At 37.6% G+C, this 17,389-nt stretch overlaps 1 protein-coding gene across 2 annotated transcripts in view; it reads right to left on the bottom strand.

Moving 5' to 3' along the window:
- Positions 1-17,389, bottom strand: part of LOC120307701 (bifunctional heparan sulfate N-deacetylase/N-sulfotransferase 3) — an 80,097-nt gene that overhangs the window by 5,695 nt on the left and 57,013 nt on the right. For both annotated transcript variants that reach the window (XM_039342722.1, XM_039342721.1), the window contains exons 7-12: positions 8,880-9,062; positions 7,465-7,561; positions 5,905-6,028; positions 4,029-4,203; positions 3,135-3,305; positions 566-675 (exon numbers count right to left, since the gene is read on the bottom strand). In XM_039342722.1, the coding sequence (XP_039198656.1) occupies positions 566-675; positions 3,135-3,305; positions 4,029-4,203; positions 5,905-6,028; positions 7,465-7,561; positions 8,880-9,062 (860 nt within the window). The remainder of the gene's footprint in view (positions 1-565; positions 676-3,134; positions 3,306-4,028; positions 4,204-5,904; positions 6,029-7,464; positions 7,562-8,879; positions 9,063-17,389) is intronic.

Below are 17,389 nucleotides of genomic sequence, written 5' to 3'. Positions count from 1 at the left end.
CTAGCATTCTTCTGGTTTAATGGAGTAGTATTTGAGCAAATCCCAAACTATAATGCTGATATTATCAAATTAATAATATACTTGTTATTAAGTACAATGATTTATCATTCATTGATTGATATATTAATTGTTTCTTTGGGAATGTACTTCCAAAAGAAATGTTAGAAGTATATCTTTTTGAGAAAAAGGGTTTAAAAAATGTTTTAGAGAGAAGAAATAAATAAAAAATTATACTATGGCTTTTAAATAGGATATTTGACCAAGGTGTGTATTCCTTTGTATGTGTATCCATGTACATTGCTCTTTTATATTCTTTTTGTAGAAGTAAAACAGAATATTTCTAATCATAATTTTCTCTTTCTTCCAAATCTTGTAACCCCAATTTCTTAGCTTAGAAAAATAAGCATTAATTATGGACTGCCTGATTCAAACATAGCTTATGTGAAGGTATAAAATATTTATGCATATTTTGATTTATCAAGCCAAATTACAATTGTATGAATTGCTTTATTTATTCTGTACAATTTAATTGTATATAATACGTTAAATCAACAACTTAACTCACGTTAAAGCTTCTGAATAATTATAATGAGGAGTAACTCCAAGAAATCTCTGCACTTCTTCCATTACTATAGCTGGGTCATTTCTCAATTGCTGTCCATCAATAATTAGTAACTGCAAAGAAAGAAAGAAAGAAAAAACAACAACCAACAATCAATTCTGCATTCAAGATTTTATAAACAGCAACTTGAAGCTTATTTTTTCACGTATGTGAAGTACAGTTTTAAAAAGGAAAGGATGTACAAATTGAATAAGGTTTAAATCCATTCATATTTATTTGACATTTCATCAATGTTGATTTCATTACATGAAATTGATCTGAATTGGAAACTGCTTGATATACCACTAGTGACTGAGAAATAAAATGAGGTTTCAAGAGAAACCAAATCGATTAGTAAGAAATTAAATGTGATTTACCTTGAAAAATGTATACGCAAATTTCAAAATGGCAAACTATAAAAATATGCTTATCTTCCAATGCGTGAAAATATTAGACTCACTACCTTTCACCAGGCTTAAGTCTAGGAATCCAATTTGGGATAACATATCACAGTCTTACGATCTAGATGAAGAATGGTGATTAGGATGGGCAACTTTTAATAATCCCAACCAACAAATAACATAGATCCAACAAATCCATTTCCAGGAATGCGGTTGTCTTGAAAAATATGGAGCCACCTGAATAGGATCAGGACAGGCCATGCCAGAACTAAGGCAAAGCTCTTTAAGTGGGGGAGGGCTGAGAATCCACAATGCAACTGTGATGCTCCAGAACAACTAGAACACATATAGTTGAAGAAAGTCTACTCAGGAAACTTCAAGGCACCTGGGATGATCTCATGGCAACCATACCAGAAGCAGTTAGATGGTTAACTTCCTTAGATATTGAATTATACTGTAACATCTATCCTATGGCAATTCTATGGCTCCATATTATAGTGATTTCATTATGGTTTTATCTTAATTTAATATACTGTATTGTCCACATCTTATATATATACATATATATATTTGCTGATGCTTTATTTAAGTTGAATTTGTACATCAGTGATTGCATGACCTCTGTAGATGCCATACACTAAGTAAATAAATAAGTTACAGATTACCAATCATGGATGGGACACTTATTGTTGGAGGCATAATGGGAAACTCAGTTGCCTGGACCTGTAACATACTCCCTTTGCAATACGGTTGAGTCTAAAGCAGGGGTAGGCAACCTTGGCTCTTTTATGACTCGTGGACTTCAATTCCCAGAATTCCTGAGCCAGCCATGGTGAGGGGAAAGGGAGAGGTTTCCAAGCTTAGCCATGCTGGCTCAGGAATTCTGGGAGTTGAAGTCCACGAGTCATAAAAGAGCCAAGGTGGCCTACCTCTGGTCTAAAGGTACTTTTCAAAAGGCAACTGGACTTTCCTGAATATGATTGACCAGTTTTCTCTAGTATCTAAACCAACTGTACTTAAGATTTGGGACAGTTGAGGGATCAAGTATCATTTTCAACTCTACCCTAGTTAACAGACAGTGGGATATGTACTGTTTGAACCAGATATTGTCTTTGGTAGGAGCTACAGGATGACAGCAATGAAGAATAGTAGTGGCCTAAAGCATGAAACCTCATTAAGCTGGTCCTGCTTGAAACAGCTAGAACAGTGGTGGCGAACCTATGGCATGCATTCCAGAGGTGGCACGCAGAGCCCTCTCTGTTGGCATGCGCACCACCGCCAGCAGCAGGTCCATCAGGCTGCCACCGCTGGCCACAGCAGGAGCCCCATCCACCACAAAGGAGGCGAAGCGGCCGACTAGCAAGCTCGACTAGAGGTGGTAGAGCAGAGCTCACCAACCATTGTTGGACTGGAAGAAAAGGGAGGGGGAAGCATTTTGCACTGCAAATGGGGTGGGGCTAGTGCCTGTGTGATACTCACTAGCCCTGCCCTGTTTTTGCATGATGCAGCGTTTTGTATCTCCACCCCGCAGTGCGGCGGCGGCTGTTTTTGCGCCTTGCAGCAATGACCCATTTTTTGCGCCCCCAGCTTTTGTGTGCTAGAGGCGGCACTCAGAGGGGCCTCCCTGTCCTCCCCCCGAGGGCATCACAATGCTGATGCAGCCCTGGCACTTTGCGATAAATAAATGGGTTTTGGGTTACAGTTTGGCACTCGGTCTCTAAAGTTCGCCATCACTGAGCTAGAATTTTAAAACGATTACATAAGCAGAAAGTGTTCTTTAAAAGAGAGAAGGAAAATTGAGTCTGTCAGGCCAAGAAATATACAGGTTGTACAAGGGCATATTATTCAGGTTTTGGACAATCTACACTCAGATGCAAATTCATGAATATCCCACATAATAGAATAAAATGAATAACAAAGGGAATGGATGCAGCATGGGTGGGCCACCTTTAGATCAGCTGCAGTCCCTGGAATGCAGGCTGGCACCACTTAATAGAACAATGTGCAGGTGAAGTTTTGCTGAGGCAATCTATTGCTCTGGCCCAGAAAAAAACAAACTAAAAAACTTGTGAGCACTAAAAATGCTGCCTACTCATTACATTCTGAATAGTTTGAGACATAATGCTGTTTACCTGATAAGACGGAAAATAAGTTAACCATCTTTCTATGTGAATGGCAAACCATCCTGGTATCAGACATTTCTTCTGCAGGATCTTAAGTTCTGGTGAAGCATGATGTCCTGCAGTGATCACTTGATAAAATGAAAATTTTAGAGCGGCTGGGTCTTTATGAAATCTTTGGTGCTGAAAAACAAATTTACGGATGTCAACTGTAAGGCAAAGTTAGTTCAAGTTCAGAATATACAACTGCTTCTTCATTTCTGAGTATTCACCTTCCAACGCAGCTACTGTACCTCCTTGATTCAAGGCCAAATACAAAGCAAGCATTTTGCTGGATTTAATACTAGCAAGGGTTAGATTAACCAGTATAGAAGAATACAGAAGCAAAAGTATGTAAAATGTAATACTTATAATATTTGTTTCAATGTTTTTAAGCATAACAATCTGGAAGATGGATCCTGGTTGTTTTTTGTATTTCAACTCTTGAATAAAAAATAAATAAAAAATTGAAAAAGGAACAATCTGATTTATTTCATTTGATAAGACATTTTATTGTTTGACAGAATCTTAGCAAAATAACAGTTATATTTTCTGTTTTAGCAATAAAGCTTTTTCTTGCTTGATGTTTTGAAAAAATTGTTGACTTCTGTTTGCTGAGTATGTTTATTCTTAAATTGTAGCAGTCAATTCTCAGTAAGATGGCTTTCTGCCCAATAAACATCTGAATTACAATTAAAGAAGGGATCAAAAAGCTTTCATTGACAGTTTTTAAGTCTATCAATTATGGACTTGCCAATAATAATCCATACTTCTGACTATAATTATGGCGCGCAATGAATAACAGAAGCAAACCATCATAATTTATCATGCATACACATAGAAGTTGCATTTTGTTAAAATTTATACCTGATACCAGGAATACGCTCGATCTGATGGATCAATGAGAATAGTTATGATTTTTGCCTTAGGAATTAAAGAAGCAGCTCGTCTAGGGGCTTCTTCAGAATGAAAATAATTAGCACTCTTCTCAAAGAGAAAATCAGTGGTTACATTGGATGGTGTAGGAAAGAATTCCATATACCTACAAAATATGAAAAATATTTCAGTACAGCATTATATGGGGGAAAAGGTTATGCTGGGTATATTAAAGCTATTTTTCTAGCAAAGCATATCATTTTTGCTACCTTGCATATATGTGAAAACCAATTATAAATAGAACACTGTCAAGTGATTTTTCAGCTTTGTAGTTCTCTACCTACAGTAATTGTATTTTCTAAACAGAAAGTATTACATCTTAAGTTAACTTTAGAAAAGGAGATCTGGATGTGATTTGCTTTGAGTTAGATTTAAACTGGTCAGATTCAGCAGTAACTCTATCATCTTTATGACAAAGAAACAGCAAGGGGTTTTTACGTCATATAAAAATCTGCTTGTAATTTTTGACATTTTACAAAGCTAGTTAGAATGCGTTACATATATCGCAGCTGTGAAGTGATACAACCAAAATTTCCATTTGTTTTCAGGGCTCTTGCATTGATTCAAATAGTACTTACATATTGTCTTTGCCACTACCCTTGTTAAAAGTTAAAAGTCCATGGTATAGAGCAGTAATGGCAAATCTTGTAGAGACCGAGTGCCCAAAAAACTGGCCCCGTCCCCACTCCACCCCCTGCCCCGCCCCCGCTCTGCCCCCATCCTGCCTGCCCACAGGACCACACACCGCCTCCAGGGCCCGCCGGTCGCCCAGGAAGCCCAGCAGCACTATGGCGGCCACACCCTCTGCCCGCACCCTGCAGCATCAACTGCATAATGGGGTGTGAAGGCAGAGTCTTGTCTACGCTGCCTGGCTGCCATGTCCTTGGCTGCGCTGCTCCGTGTGGGCCACACTTGAGGGTGACTCTCCTTCAGGGGAGCTGTTGGAGAGGAGGGGATCGCGGGGGAGGCAAAGCTGGGGCAACGCCACAGAGAGGGCTCCGAGTGCCGCCTCTGGCACCCGTGCTATAGGTTTGCCACCAATGGTATAGAGTTTGTCTTCAAAATGAAAATTTTAAAGTATTTTTTTTAGTAACACTTTCTACTTTCATTTTATGGGACTTGTAGAAATATGACTTATGTATGTTAGCGGACTTGGTATAATAAAAAGTAACTTGTTTGAAATACTATTAAGCTATAACTCACTTTCCATTTTCCAATAAGTAAGTGCACTGATTTCAGTGAACATTATTTTGTGTGGGGAAGGTATGAAAGTTTCAGAGAGGAGGAAAAAGAAATGGCTTGGTTAAGCCAGATTCAAGTATGCTCATTTAAAAAGAAATGAGATGTTGACCCATGAAGTTGGAATACCATATACCGCAGTACATATAGAAAATATTTATTTGAAATTGTGGAAGTGCTTAGAAATTTCTATGAAAAATGTAGCAGACTTTTCACTCCTATTTCAATATATTGCTTCAGTAAATAAAAATTTATTTAATTTTTTAATGGAAACTCAGACTTTTGACCGCTTAGATATTTGCATTTACACCACAATAATATGCAGCTGACTTTTTAATTAATTTTCGAGTCCTTGCACAATTAATGCAATTCCCTGTTTATATAGATTCCAATTTCCAAGCAAAAACAGGAAAAATGATACTTGCTGCTGAGGACTACCTTATACACACAGAATTTTTAGAAGAATTGTAAAAGTTCATACTAAGTTGCACACATTAGATACGGCATGTTTTTTTTGTATTGTGCATAATACAGAATGATTTAGATTCATACTAGTAGCCCATCTTACCAATCAATCCCCCTGTGGTAGTTATTTCTATTAAAGAACTGTACCTCCTCAAAGGTTTTGGGGCTGGGGGAGTTACTAATGATGGAAGGATGCATGATCAGGAACAAATATAATGCTGTTGTGCCTGCAAAAAGAGTAACAGTCCAAGAGTTGAGATGAAACTTCTGCACTCTGTCAATCAGATCCTTATTTCATGTAGAGTTAAACAGCTCCTTTAGTAAGCATCGCATTTACACTAGCAAATAAAACAAAGTAGAAAGCAAAACAAAGTATGAAGGCAAATATAGGTGTCCTAGGATAATGTTGCAAGATCCAATCTGGGTCGGTCACTTATAACCTGTGGTTCGCGGTGACTGACTCAGATTGAATCTGGCAAAGCAAAGTATTTTAAAGAAAAACAAACAAAGAAACAAACAGCTTTCTTTGACTTTTATTGAGGCAGCATCTACATGGGAAAACGAATCAAGATAAAGTGCTTTAATGTTTTTGTGTAAAACATTGCAAAGTCACTAAAAGGAAACTTTTGGGTTCGGCATGAAAACAAAAGGACAACACTCAACCCTGAAGCAGTTTGGCTTTTTGCCTCCACCCCAGGCCCTGGAAATATGTCATCTTTGACTCTGGATGAGGTTCTCTTTCTGGTTGAGCTGGTACAGAATTTGAAGGTCCTCCTAGACCACGGGTTGGCAACTTGCGGCTTGGGAGCTGCATGTGGCTCTTTGAGCTTTCTCCTGCGGCTCCCAGCCTCCTCTGCCATTGAGAGAGAGAGAGAGAGAGGCACTTGCGCTCTCTCCCTCCCTCTCTCTCTCTCTGTGTGTAAAAAAGAGAGAGTGGCCTCACGCTGTTCTTGGACAAGCTGACAAGCTTATTGGGTGGGGCTCCTGCCTTTGCTGCATCTCAGCAGGAAACAGCAGCTCTCTCTCACACACACATACACACATGGCCTCACTCTCTCTCTCTCACACACACACACTGAGTGGGGGAAGAGGACTGACAGACCAAGGGCAGGAGAGAATGTGTGTCAGCTTGTCAGAAGATCGGAGAGAGAGGGAGAGAGAGAGAGAGAGGGAGGGAGATAAAGAGAGGGAGAGAGAGAGAGGGAGGGAGGGAGAGAACTCATGCACAGCAGCCTCTATTTCTTTTTAATTAAACTCTTAAATCAAGCTCTCCCCCCCCCTCGCATGTGTGTGTGCACACGTTTTGTGGCTCCCAGTGTTTTCTTTTCTCTGGGAAATGGGTCCAAGTGGCCGACCCCTGTCCTAGACTCATAGCTCTTGCTTGAGAAGCAGGTGACAGCATGGCTGTGGTTTCAAGAACTATACCATACATGGTACTCCCCAAAGAGGGCATGACCAGAATCTATTGTTGTTTCAGGATTCATTGGGGATCCAATGAGAGTTTGTTGCCCCCATTCCAATTTAAAAAATAATTTAAAAAGTCCAAACATCTTGGCTTTACATGTCTTGAGAGATGGAGTTATAACAATATGAAAAAGTTATTGGCATACAATCCCAGGCCACATGCTTCTATTCTTGAATCACACCCTTATAAAGTTTTTACCAGTTTTTTGTGGTCCAATAACCAGGAATTTTGGTAAACGATCACAAGTTTTTTCTTTAGACCAGATATCTCTATGTCGTTTGTCATCACAAGGATTCTAAATTGAGAGAAAAGTGATCTTATATTAGTTTTCAGTTTTTTAGCACTGATCTATGCAACACTAATCGAGTGTTTAGCTGTACTGAAGAAAATACAGAAGCCAAATACATCTAGTGAAAAATAAGTCTTAACTTATTAATCTATGAAAAATAAAAAATGAATATTGCTATTAATAATACTATTCCTTTACAATTATGAGCTTATTTTATTCTACTCTAAATATAGACCATTTTTTATTTTTATTAAGATACTAGAATAATTTATGGCTTAATATTATCCTTCTTGCATGATTATTCATGAATATCCCTCTGAGTTACATGATACTTTCTTAATATTTAAGATATTAAATATTAAAATCTAATATTTAAGGCTGTGATTTAAACAGAAGATTTGAGAGCCTTTTGTAAAGTGCACTTTTAGATATGTTAGAACTTTCATTTTTGGCAAATGTGAGTTGTATATATTCATTGTATATACTTTAGAAGACCGAAGTAATACATGCCAGTCGTTACTTTTACTGCTTTATTCTCCTTTATTCATGAAGATTTCTCTAGCTCAAATACTTTGTATAAGACAAATTGTTTCTTATTGTGATTAAGAAGGACTAGGGGTGACATGATAGCAATATTCCAGTATTTGAGGGGCTGCCACAAAGAAGGGGGGGGGGTGTCAATTTATTTTCCAAGAATGTAAGACAAGAAACAACGGATGGAAACTAATCAAGACAGTGAGAACAATTAAGTAGTGGAACAGCTGGCCTTCAGAAATTGTGCATGCTCCATCACTGGAGGCTTTTAAGAAGGGTGGACAGCCACTTGTCTGGAATGGCTAGGAGACCAGCACTAGTCTGTGGCATCCCAGAAATCGGGCTACACAAACAAGTGAAGCCCCATTTGTGGGATGCAGGCAGCACGTGAAACCATGCACTCTCTGATCTGCAGAAAACTTCTCTCCATGGAAATGGTCCCTGGTGCCCAAAAGGTGGGGCCGCTGGTCTAGGGTTTTCTGCTTCAGCAGAGGGTTGGACTAGAAGACCTCCAAGGTCCCTTTCAGCTTTATTCTGACTGATGTGACCATAGAATACTATTGCATTTTTTTCATATTATGTTTTCATATTTTCAATATTGCTACTATCAACATTGAAGCAGTTAAAAACTACATCAGCATTAATAGGAATAAAAAATAAAGCAGAGAAAACACCTCATTCTTTATCATGTACACATTATATGCTTTCCATCAATAATACTTGATTACATATGCTAAATTTAAAGTTTACAGTGGCTAAAACGACAGGACTCTTGCAGTGCATGTCTTACCTGCCAGAGTGGGTCCTTTTGCTCTGGAAAGAGTTCAAAGTATTTGTGAGCCAATTGAAATGGAGGTAGAGTCTGCAGCTTTAAGTTGGTCCAGCTTTGAACAAAATTGGCCAGATTGGCAAAGGTGTATAAACCCAATCGATCATTGCCATAATTAGACAGGTGAGTCATAAAAATACTGATCTTAAAAGACAAAAAAAATATTTAATTCTATCACTAGATGGCAGTAAAATAACATGGAAAATGTGATTGCTTTTTAAACTGACCTACATAAGAATAGGGCACTAAGCTTTTTCCTATTACTTACACTTACAGGTATTGGTGATCAGTCAGCTCAAGTACCATGGATGATATTATTTTTCTTATTATCTGACGTAGCCCAAAAGGATGCACAACCAAAATTAAAAATAATACTCAATAAACGTAAGTTCAAATAATAAACTAAACAATGAAAACAATGTTGAGTATTTAAGATCCATTTGAAAGGAAGTCTAATTCTTTCAAGGTGCATTTGAACAAGAATATTTTAAGCTGTTATTTAAAATGACACAGTATGGAAACCCAACTATTACTTCATACATAAAAATAAGAAGGAAACTTTACTCAGAAATCTACAAGCCACTTAATCACTTTGACCCAGAACTGATGCAACTGATCATAGCACATGCACTGGCAGCAGTAGATGAAAGTCATTTATTATTTGTTTATTATTATTGCTATTGCTATTGTTGCTGTTATTATCTTAGTATATCATGAACCATCAATATCTCTAACAACGTAATAACAGAGCAAGAATAAAATCAATGCATTTAATGTAAATAAAATAACAAAACTAATACCACTAAATAAACAAATTATTAATCAAAATGAACCAACAATAAAGCCTGTTCCAAAAGACATCGGCTCTGTCAATTCTTTTAGGGAATGGTCTCCCAAAAATTGGGCAGCAATACAAATAGATTACATGAAGCAATATAATCTTAAGACTAACGTTTTGCTTGGTTTTGCTCCGTAGCCCTTGTTCTCAAGCAGTGTTTTTCAAAATAGGGGCCCTTAAGATGTGTGGACTTCAACTCCCATAATTCCCCAGCCAGAGTTTGGAGTAAACCCTTTATTATTCTCTAATGATGAAGAGAAGGACACAGTTCCTCAACTGAATGCCAAACTTATACTTATGTGGAGAAGAAAGAATTTTCTTTTTAGGCAAGGAATCTTCCACATATATAACTCTTTCATTTTTTTAAAAAAAATAGTCCTTAAAACATTAGCAGACTAAAAACTGAACTGTTATTTTTGAAGGTACTATACAGGAAAATTTCCCTATGGAATATAAACTTGATTTTTAACAGCTACTTTTTCTTCTCACTCCTTTATGACCTTTGATATTTATAATGTCAGTTTACTTCTCAATAATTCTCTTTCTGCCAACACCTTTAACATTGTACTAAAAGAAGAAAAGGGACAGAAACTGTAAAAGTTGGTAGTTCAGGTAAAATAGTATTATTTTTTCCCCTGATGGGAATTTCAATGTAGTCTTAGAATGCTATAGAATAGAAACATTTTCTTCTTCTTTTGAAGTGAACTGAATAAAGATGACTCTGGGTGGCAAACAACAACACAAGTATCAAAACAATTAGGCAGGGAAAGCACAATGGTTAACCAGGATGAAACAATCCAAAGGATACCTTGACTTATCACAGTCAAGTAAACAATATGTTCTGGCCAATTTTTTTTTTAACCAAATGTCTTTTTCAGTTGCACATTTTGGCTGCTATCATTCTTCTAATGCATCAAACAAAAGTCAGGACTAAATAAATTCTTCCAACCTTACCTACCTTTAAATCTATCATTTTTTTAAAAAAAGCCTTGACATGATAGCATTTCAGCTTGTTTATATATATATGTAGGTCTTTGGTTATTCGGGTTTTCTCCCACGTCAAATTGGAAGTGTCTTGGTGACGTTTCTATGAAGTCTCATTTGTCATCTTCAGGCTGGTGTTTTTGGCTTCGTGCTCCTAGAAGCACGAAGCTGAAAACACCAGCCTGAAGATGACGAATGAGACTTCGTCGAAACGTCGCCAAGACACTTCCAATTTGACGCGGGAGAAAACCCAAATAACCAAAGACCTACATACAAAAACCCGCGAAAACCTCAGAGAATGAATATATATAACCAATCAGAACACACCTCCACCCAATCAGAGCACAGCCAAGCTCCCACCCAATCAGTTCATACCCCCACTGGCAGTTAAAAGGAAGAAACAGCTAAGACCACACATTGCTGCTCGAAGCATGAAGCTGAAAACACCAGCCTGAAGATGACGAATGGGACTTCATATATATGGTTAATAGCATTAAAAATATGAACCCTGGGAGCATTCATATTCAAAATAAGGTGAGCACCAGGGTAATAAAACTATAAAAGTTTAATTTAAAAAGCTTTCGCCGTCACCTGCCGGCATCCTCAGGGCTTAAAACGCCAGGGAGTGAGAGAGTCTCTTATAAGCAAGCCAAAGTCTGCGCCCTTTTCTTTGAGCTCTAAAGTAAGTAGAGCAACCTCCTTGCCTCTCTGATTGTCTCTGTTCTCTCCATCGGGTTTATCTAGTGGTTTGCATTTCCCCTTCTCCTTCTCCCAATCCACATCTGCATGATTATTCTCTCTCTGAATGCTTTCCCTTTCTTCTCACTCCTCCACTGTCATGAGTAACTTTCATATGGGTGTTGCATATTTGGGGGTCTATGCCCTCCACCTCCGTCCTGGCAATCTTCGTGTCGACAGTTCTCCACCGTTCCATTTGTTTGCTGGGTGATTGGGGGCTAACTCCGTCTCTCAATTCATCATCCCCCCTCCTCCCTATTGCATGCTCTTCCCCGTTGCTGATAGGAACGGTATTCAGGCGGACACCAGGTCTCCAGATCTCTGCATTCTGATTCCCCGCATTCTCACTCTCCTCTCCTGTGCTCGTCTTTGGGGGGACTTCAAAGTGTTCATCCCGGGGGGGGGGGCTGTATTGTTGGTGGGGGTATTCCTTGTCTGCAGAGGGTCCAGGCAGAACACCGTGTCTCTCCCTTTCATCATATGCCTAGGCAATCGAGCCGTGCTTTCGTTCTTCTTCTCCCCCCTACCCACAGCGTCAGGCTGCAGAGTCCTCATGCTGGATCTTCCACACATGGAACGGTGGAGAACTGTCGACACGAAGATTGCCAGGATGGAGGAGGAGGGCATAGACCCCCAAATATGCAACACCCGTATGAAAGTTACTCATGACAGTGGAGGAGTGAGAAAAAAGGGTGTGGAGCAGGGATTGAGAAAAGCGTGTGTGGGGGGGAGTGTCTGTGAGCCCAGGGAAGCTTGTAACACTGATAGAGGAGAAACAGATGCCCCCAGGGTGGAAAATGAAAACAAAAAGGGGAGGAGGGTCAGTACTATGGAAGGAAATAAGGATAAAGGGGTGGTGGTGGAGATGAATGCCAGTAATGAGATAGTGGAAGGAACGATCCAGAAGAACCATAGAAGGAAGCGTAAGGAGAGTAATAAAGAAACATCTGGAACACTAATTAACCGGCCGGGACCGGTGACGCGGTCCATGAGCCGGCTGCAGATGCCGGCAAAACCCATTTAAGTCATCATTGTTTACTGGCTCCTTAGCCCTGATGATGTTTGGAGTTTCCAAACGAAAGCTTGGCAGTATATTTTTATATTTATACTCTCCTGGTGTTCGTATTTTATTTGTACCATAGACATGCCTAGGAGTCGTATTTTTATGCAAATTTTACAGCAGTATGTATGTATGTATGTATGTATATGTATATATGTCCTTAATTATATTAAAAACACAAATCCCGGGTATACAAATGTCGTGAAAATGGTAAATAAATCCAAGCACCAGGATAAAATCATAAAGAAAATTGTTTAATCTACAAAAGTACTGAGCTTTCGTCGGCCAAACGACCGACATCGTCAGAGTATAAAACACGGGATCCGGGAGTTCGCTTATCCGGAAGTACTTTTGTAGATTAAACAGTTTTGCTTATGATTTTATCTTGGTGCTCGGATTTATTTACCATTTTCACGACATATGTATATATGTATGTATGTATATATGTATGTATGTTTAGATTAAAATGTATTTATCCTTTTTTTTCCTTTCTCCAAAATAAATTTGAATGTTAGGGGTTGTTTATTTTCTCTGGAAATAAATAAAGGAAGTTAAAGAAGAAATTGTTATAAATAAGATTTTCATATGGTCATTGGCAAGAAAGAGGCAACTATTTCATGGCTTTTTCCTTTTTTCAGAGCAACAATTGCATAGTTTTCCGATTCCGCTTTTCTATTTCAGATCTTCCCTTTGTAAGCCATATAATCATTTTGTCTTCTTGCCAGAATGCCTGCTTTTTTACAACATAAAAAGGAAATGGCACAAAGTCTTCTTTTGGGACTTTGCACATTCTGGACCTTGGAAGTAACAACTCTTATTCTGTGATGAAAATGTAAAAGGTAAGGTAAAGGTTTCCCTTGTCCAGTTGTATCTGACTCTAGGGGGTGGCGCTCATCTGTTTCTTTGCCAAGGGAGCCAGTGCTGTCCGAAGACACTTTTGTTGTGTTCATGTGGCCAGCCTGACTATAAGCTGAAGTGCACGGAATTATGTTAACTTCCTACTGAAGTGGCACCTATTTATCTACTCACATTTGCCTGCTTTTGAACTGCTGGGTGAGCAGGAGCTGGGGCAAGTAACAGGAGCTCAACTCTTGAACAGCCTCAAACTTAGCCTGTCAGCTTTGCAGCTGACAGGTTCACTCTCTTTAACAGTGGAGTTGTAACTTTAAAATAGAAAGCTAAAAATAAAAAGCTCCCTCTTCAGGTTCATAATTTGGAAGATGTTTTCTGAATTAAATCAGCTCAATTAAATAGGCTGGAACTGTGATTTTGCCCAGTTTAGGCTGGTGCTCTGGTTATGACCATTTAGGACTAGACAACTTGATTATGGTTATTCATAACTTGTCATCTCATTATTCAACTTCCGTATTTTGCTTTATCTGGGATTGTACCTAAATATCACCTGGAAACTGCAGATGGTGAAGAACATGATGATTCATATAGCCACTAAACTGTATTTAGTGATGGTTCATATAGTCACTAAACTGTATTAGTTACCAATTTGTCATTGGGTGCAATTCAAGATGCTGATAAAAATGTATAAAATCCTACATGGCTTAAGATGTGAGATGCTTGTTTGAAATACAATATTCCTACCCAAAGTGTGTTAAGAATGCCCATCCCTGTGAATTGTGGCAGGAGACAATGCCTGCTACTTTTACAGATATGAACTGCATCCTCTTAATATTCAGTAAGTTGTTAAAAGGTTAGATATTCAAGCAAACATTTTGTGACAAGGATCCGATAATTTGAAACCTAGGAGGTACAGGGCGCTATTATTTACTTTAATTTTATAGAACTAGAATGGAATTAATGCCTATGATTTGCTAGATTGTCCTTGACCTTATTATTATACTGTTACTTATTTAGGTACACTTGATTGAAACAGCATGGAAGTACCAGTGGTAATCAATCAAGTGCGTTATTCTTTGTCTTTGAAAAAACATTCTTATTGTAATGCATGAAATCAGCTAATATGAATAAGCTAATTTCTCATTAAAAAATTGACAGAACAAGAATGTTTTCACTATTTTCTAAATAGTGAAAAATTTGGCCTTCTAAAGAGCATGCGCTTATTCCCGGATCAGGAGGTAGATAGTCAATTCGGGCTTTTGCCCATATTCTATATGGGTCTATTCTTGACGAACACAAAACTTCAATTCGTCCAGAATGCAGCAGAGTGAACAATTATGGGTGTACCTCAGTACTCTTATACTAGATCTTTGGGCCATGAGTTGCACTAGCTTCCAGTAGACTTCTGCAGACAATTCAAGATGTTCATTGCTACCCATAAAGTCCTTTACAGCATGGAGCTTTAGTTGAAGGACCATTTTTCCACCCAGTTGTTTCTACCTACCCCATGAGAACTTGCAAAAGGGCAATGCTCAAAATCCTGTTGATTAAGAAGTATCACTTGGAGGGATCCAGAAAGCATGCCTTCTCTGTAGCAGCACTTTCTTTTGGAAGATCTGATTAGACTAGCCTTGTTTCTGCAAAATTATTAAGACTAGGCTTAACTTTCAGGCATAGGTCAGATCAGTGGTTGTATGAAAGTGTTGTTTAATTGGCTTATATTTGATAGCCATTATTCTTTTGATGGGTTGTCAGTTTTTTATTTTGTTTTTGTAATGATGTTTTTATTATATTAATGCCCAAAATTACTTTATGTGAGATGGATAACCATCTACTGTACATCCAGTAAATCACCATAAACATCAAGTATAGACCTAATTTAACTTCCACTTTGAGGAATTCTAATATGAGGTGCTATGGCAAAGGAGATTCTGTATCACACCTATCAACAAATTCATTCAGATATCTTAGAGATAGAGCACCTTAATATGGCTCTAAAACAATGAGAAAGCTTATTTATATGTGGCTATTAGGTCTTTGGATTCTAAAGCAACATTACAGGAAGTATGAAAAATGCATAACATTCTTGCCCAGATTTTACAACTGAACTCTGAAAATTAATAAAGATACTGATATTAATGGTTGATACTAATTTCTTTTATACTGCTTTCAGAATTGTGAAACATTGGTAGTAATAATTCCCTTTTTAAAAATAATTAAATGAAATAAGTCAGTTATAGGAGAAATGGAGAAACAAAGTTAAATTGGCTTTAAGCTATTCTACCAGCACATTCTCAAGTTGTTCAACATCTTCCTGACATATTTTTTGTCCTGAGCCTAATTGTGGCATTAAAGTCACATCACATTTTGCTTAATGTGCACAAAGAATAGAAGTAATGTCATATAACCCTGCAAGGATTTTTTTTTTAAAAAATGAAATAATTGATGTTTAAAGATTCATTTGTGGGCTGGAAGCAAAAACCCATTCAATTAAACATAACAAAGTTATTTTAGATGCAGAACAAATGTTTACAGGCCACAAGAGTATGTTTAACTTTCAGCCCATCTATTTTCCAATTAATTTGGCATTGTGTACACTGTGTAGAGTCCCTGATTTTGCCATCCTATTACTCAAAAGAGTTCCATCTTAGGTATTCAGAGACTTAGCAACAGCTGCTCTTGTTCCATTAGACTTACAAAGTGACAGAATAATGAATTAGTCTTCTAGCTATGCTTGAATATATTTGCCTAAATTGGTGACAGGAATTCATTTTTTAAAGATGGATAACAGAAAACACTGCTCTCAGCGCCTGAGGATAAAAGAAAACTCTTTGCATCTGTATTCCCCACTCACAGCTCTGTGGTTTACAACTATTGGATATATTTACTGATAAATCGACATAGATAATCCCTTTACAAAAGTTATCTGACACGAACAATTCTTACAAGAAGACATACATTTTTTTAAAAAAAGAATAGAGCAACAATTACTTTGTAAAATACTGAAAACCCTTTGTGGACTTTTTGCTGAAAAATGGATAAAAATGAATTGGTGATTTTTGGGATTGATTGATCAAAGGAAATCCCTTCCTTTGTGGGAAGAAGGGAACATGTAATTTGGGAGGTTAGAAATGGTAATTACTATGTTTGTAACTGCTGCAATGAACATTGAAAATTGCATGTATAGATGTATTTCTTTCTTTTATGTGTCATTTTTTTCTTTGGTTCTTTCATATCTTTTTTCAACTTTTTCTTTTATGTTCCATAGTTTTCTAATATAAAATTTTAATAAAATTATATTAAAGAAAACACGTATTTTTAAAGGTTGTTTTCAATCCAGGTGCTCCAAACAATGGAACGGTGAAAATCCCTAGTAACAGCACCCTATATGGGACAGGGCTTGTAGGTAGAAAGAGACAGTTGATTTCGACTGAAGTCTTTATCTAAGAGCCAAAGAGCAGGACTGGACTGTCAATTTTCTCTTATAATAAAATGATTGTCGTGGCTCACCAAAGGTCAAAGAGACAGAAAAGAATAGAATGCCGTATAATCATATACACATTTATGCAGTGATAATATCCTGTTAAGTAGCCTTCCCGTAAGATCCAGTAATTTGGAATAATGACAGTGGAAATTATCATTATCGTATTCTGAGGCAATGTTGATAATAATAATGTTCTACCATGTGCAGTTTATTAATAAACGTAGCCAATTTCATTATGATTTATAACACCAACACCTACCACTTACAACACGTACAACAATATGTATAATAAAATATCCATAGTAACTATAAACATTAAAATGGCCATAGTTAAAGCTGAAACCACCTCAGCAATAGTCACGCCTTAACCAGTCGTTCTAAATTAATACTACACAACCTGTCATGAATAACATATCAGCAAAACAAAGTTCAAATTCCAAAGGTTCTTTGAAACAATCTATCTTTTCTGCATTCTAAAAGGACATTGATGGGAGGGGGCAAACCTAATAACTACA

Source organism: Crotalus tigris, unplaced genomic scaffold (assembly GCF_016545835.1).
Source record: "Crotalus tigris isolate CLP2741 ecotype Arizona unplaced genomic scaffold, ASM1654583v1 scf7180000017804.1919176, whole genome shotgun sequence".
NCBI classification, from domain to species: Eukaryota; Metazoa; Chordata; class Lepidosauria; order Squamata; family Viperidae; genus Crotalus; species Crotalus tigris.
This window is presented reverse-complemented; position numbering and strand designations above follow the sequence as displayed.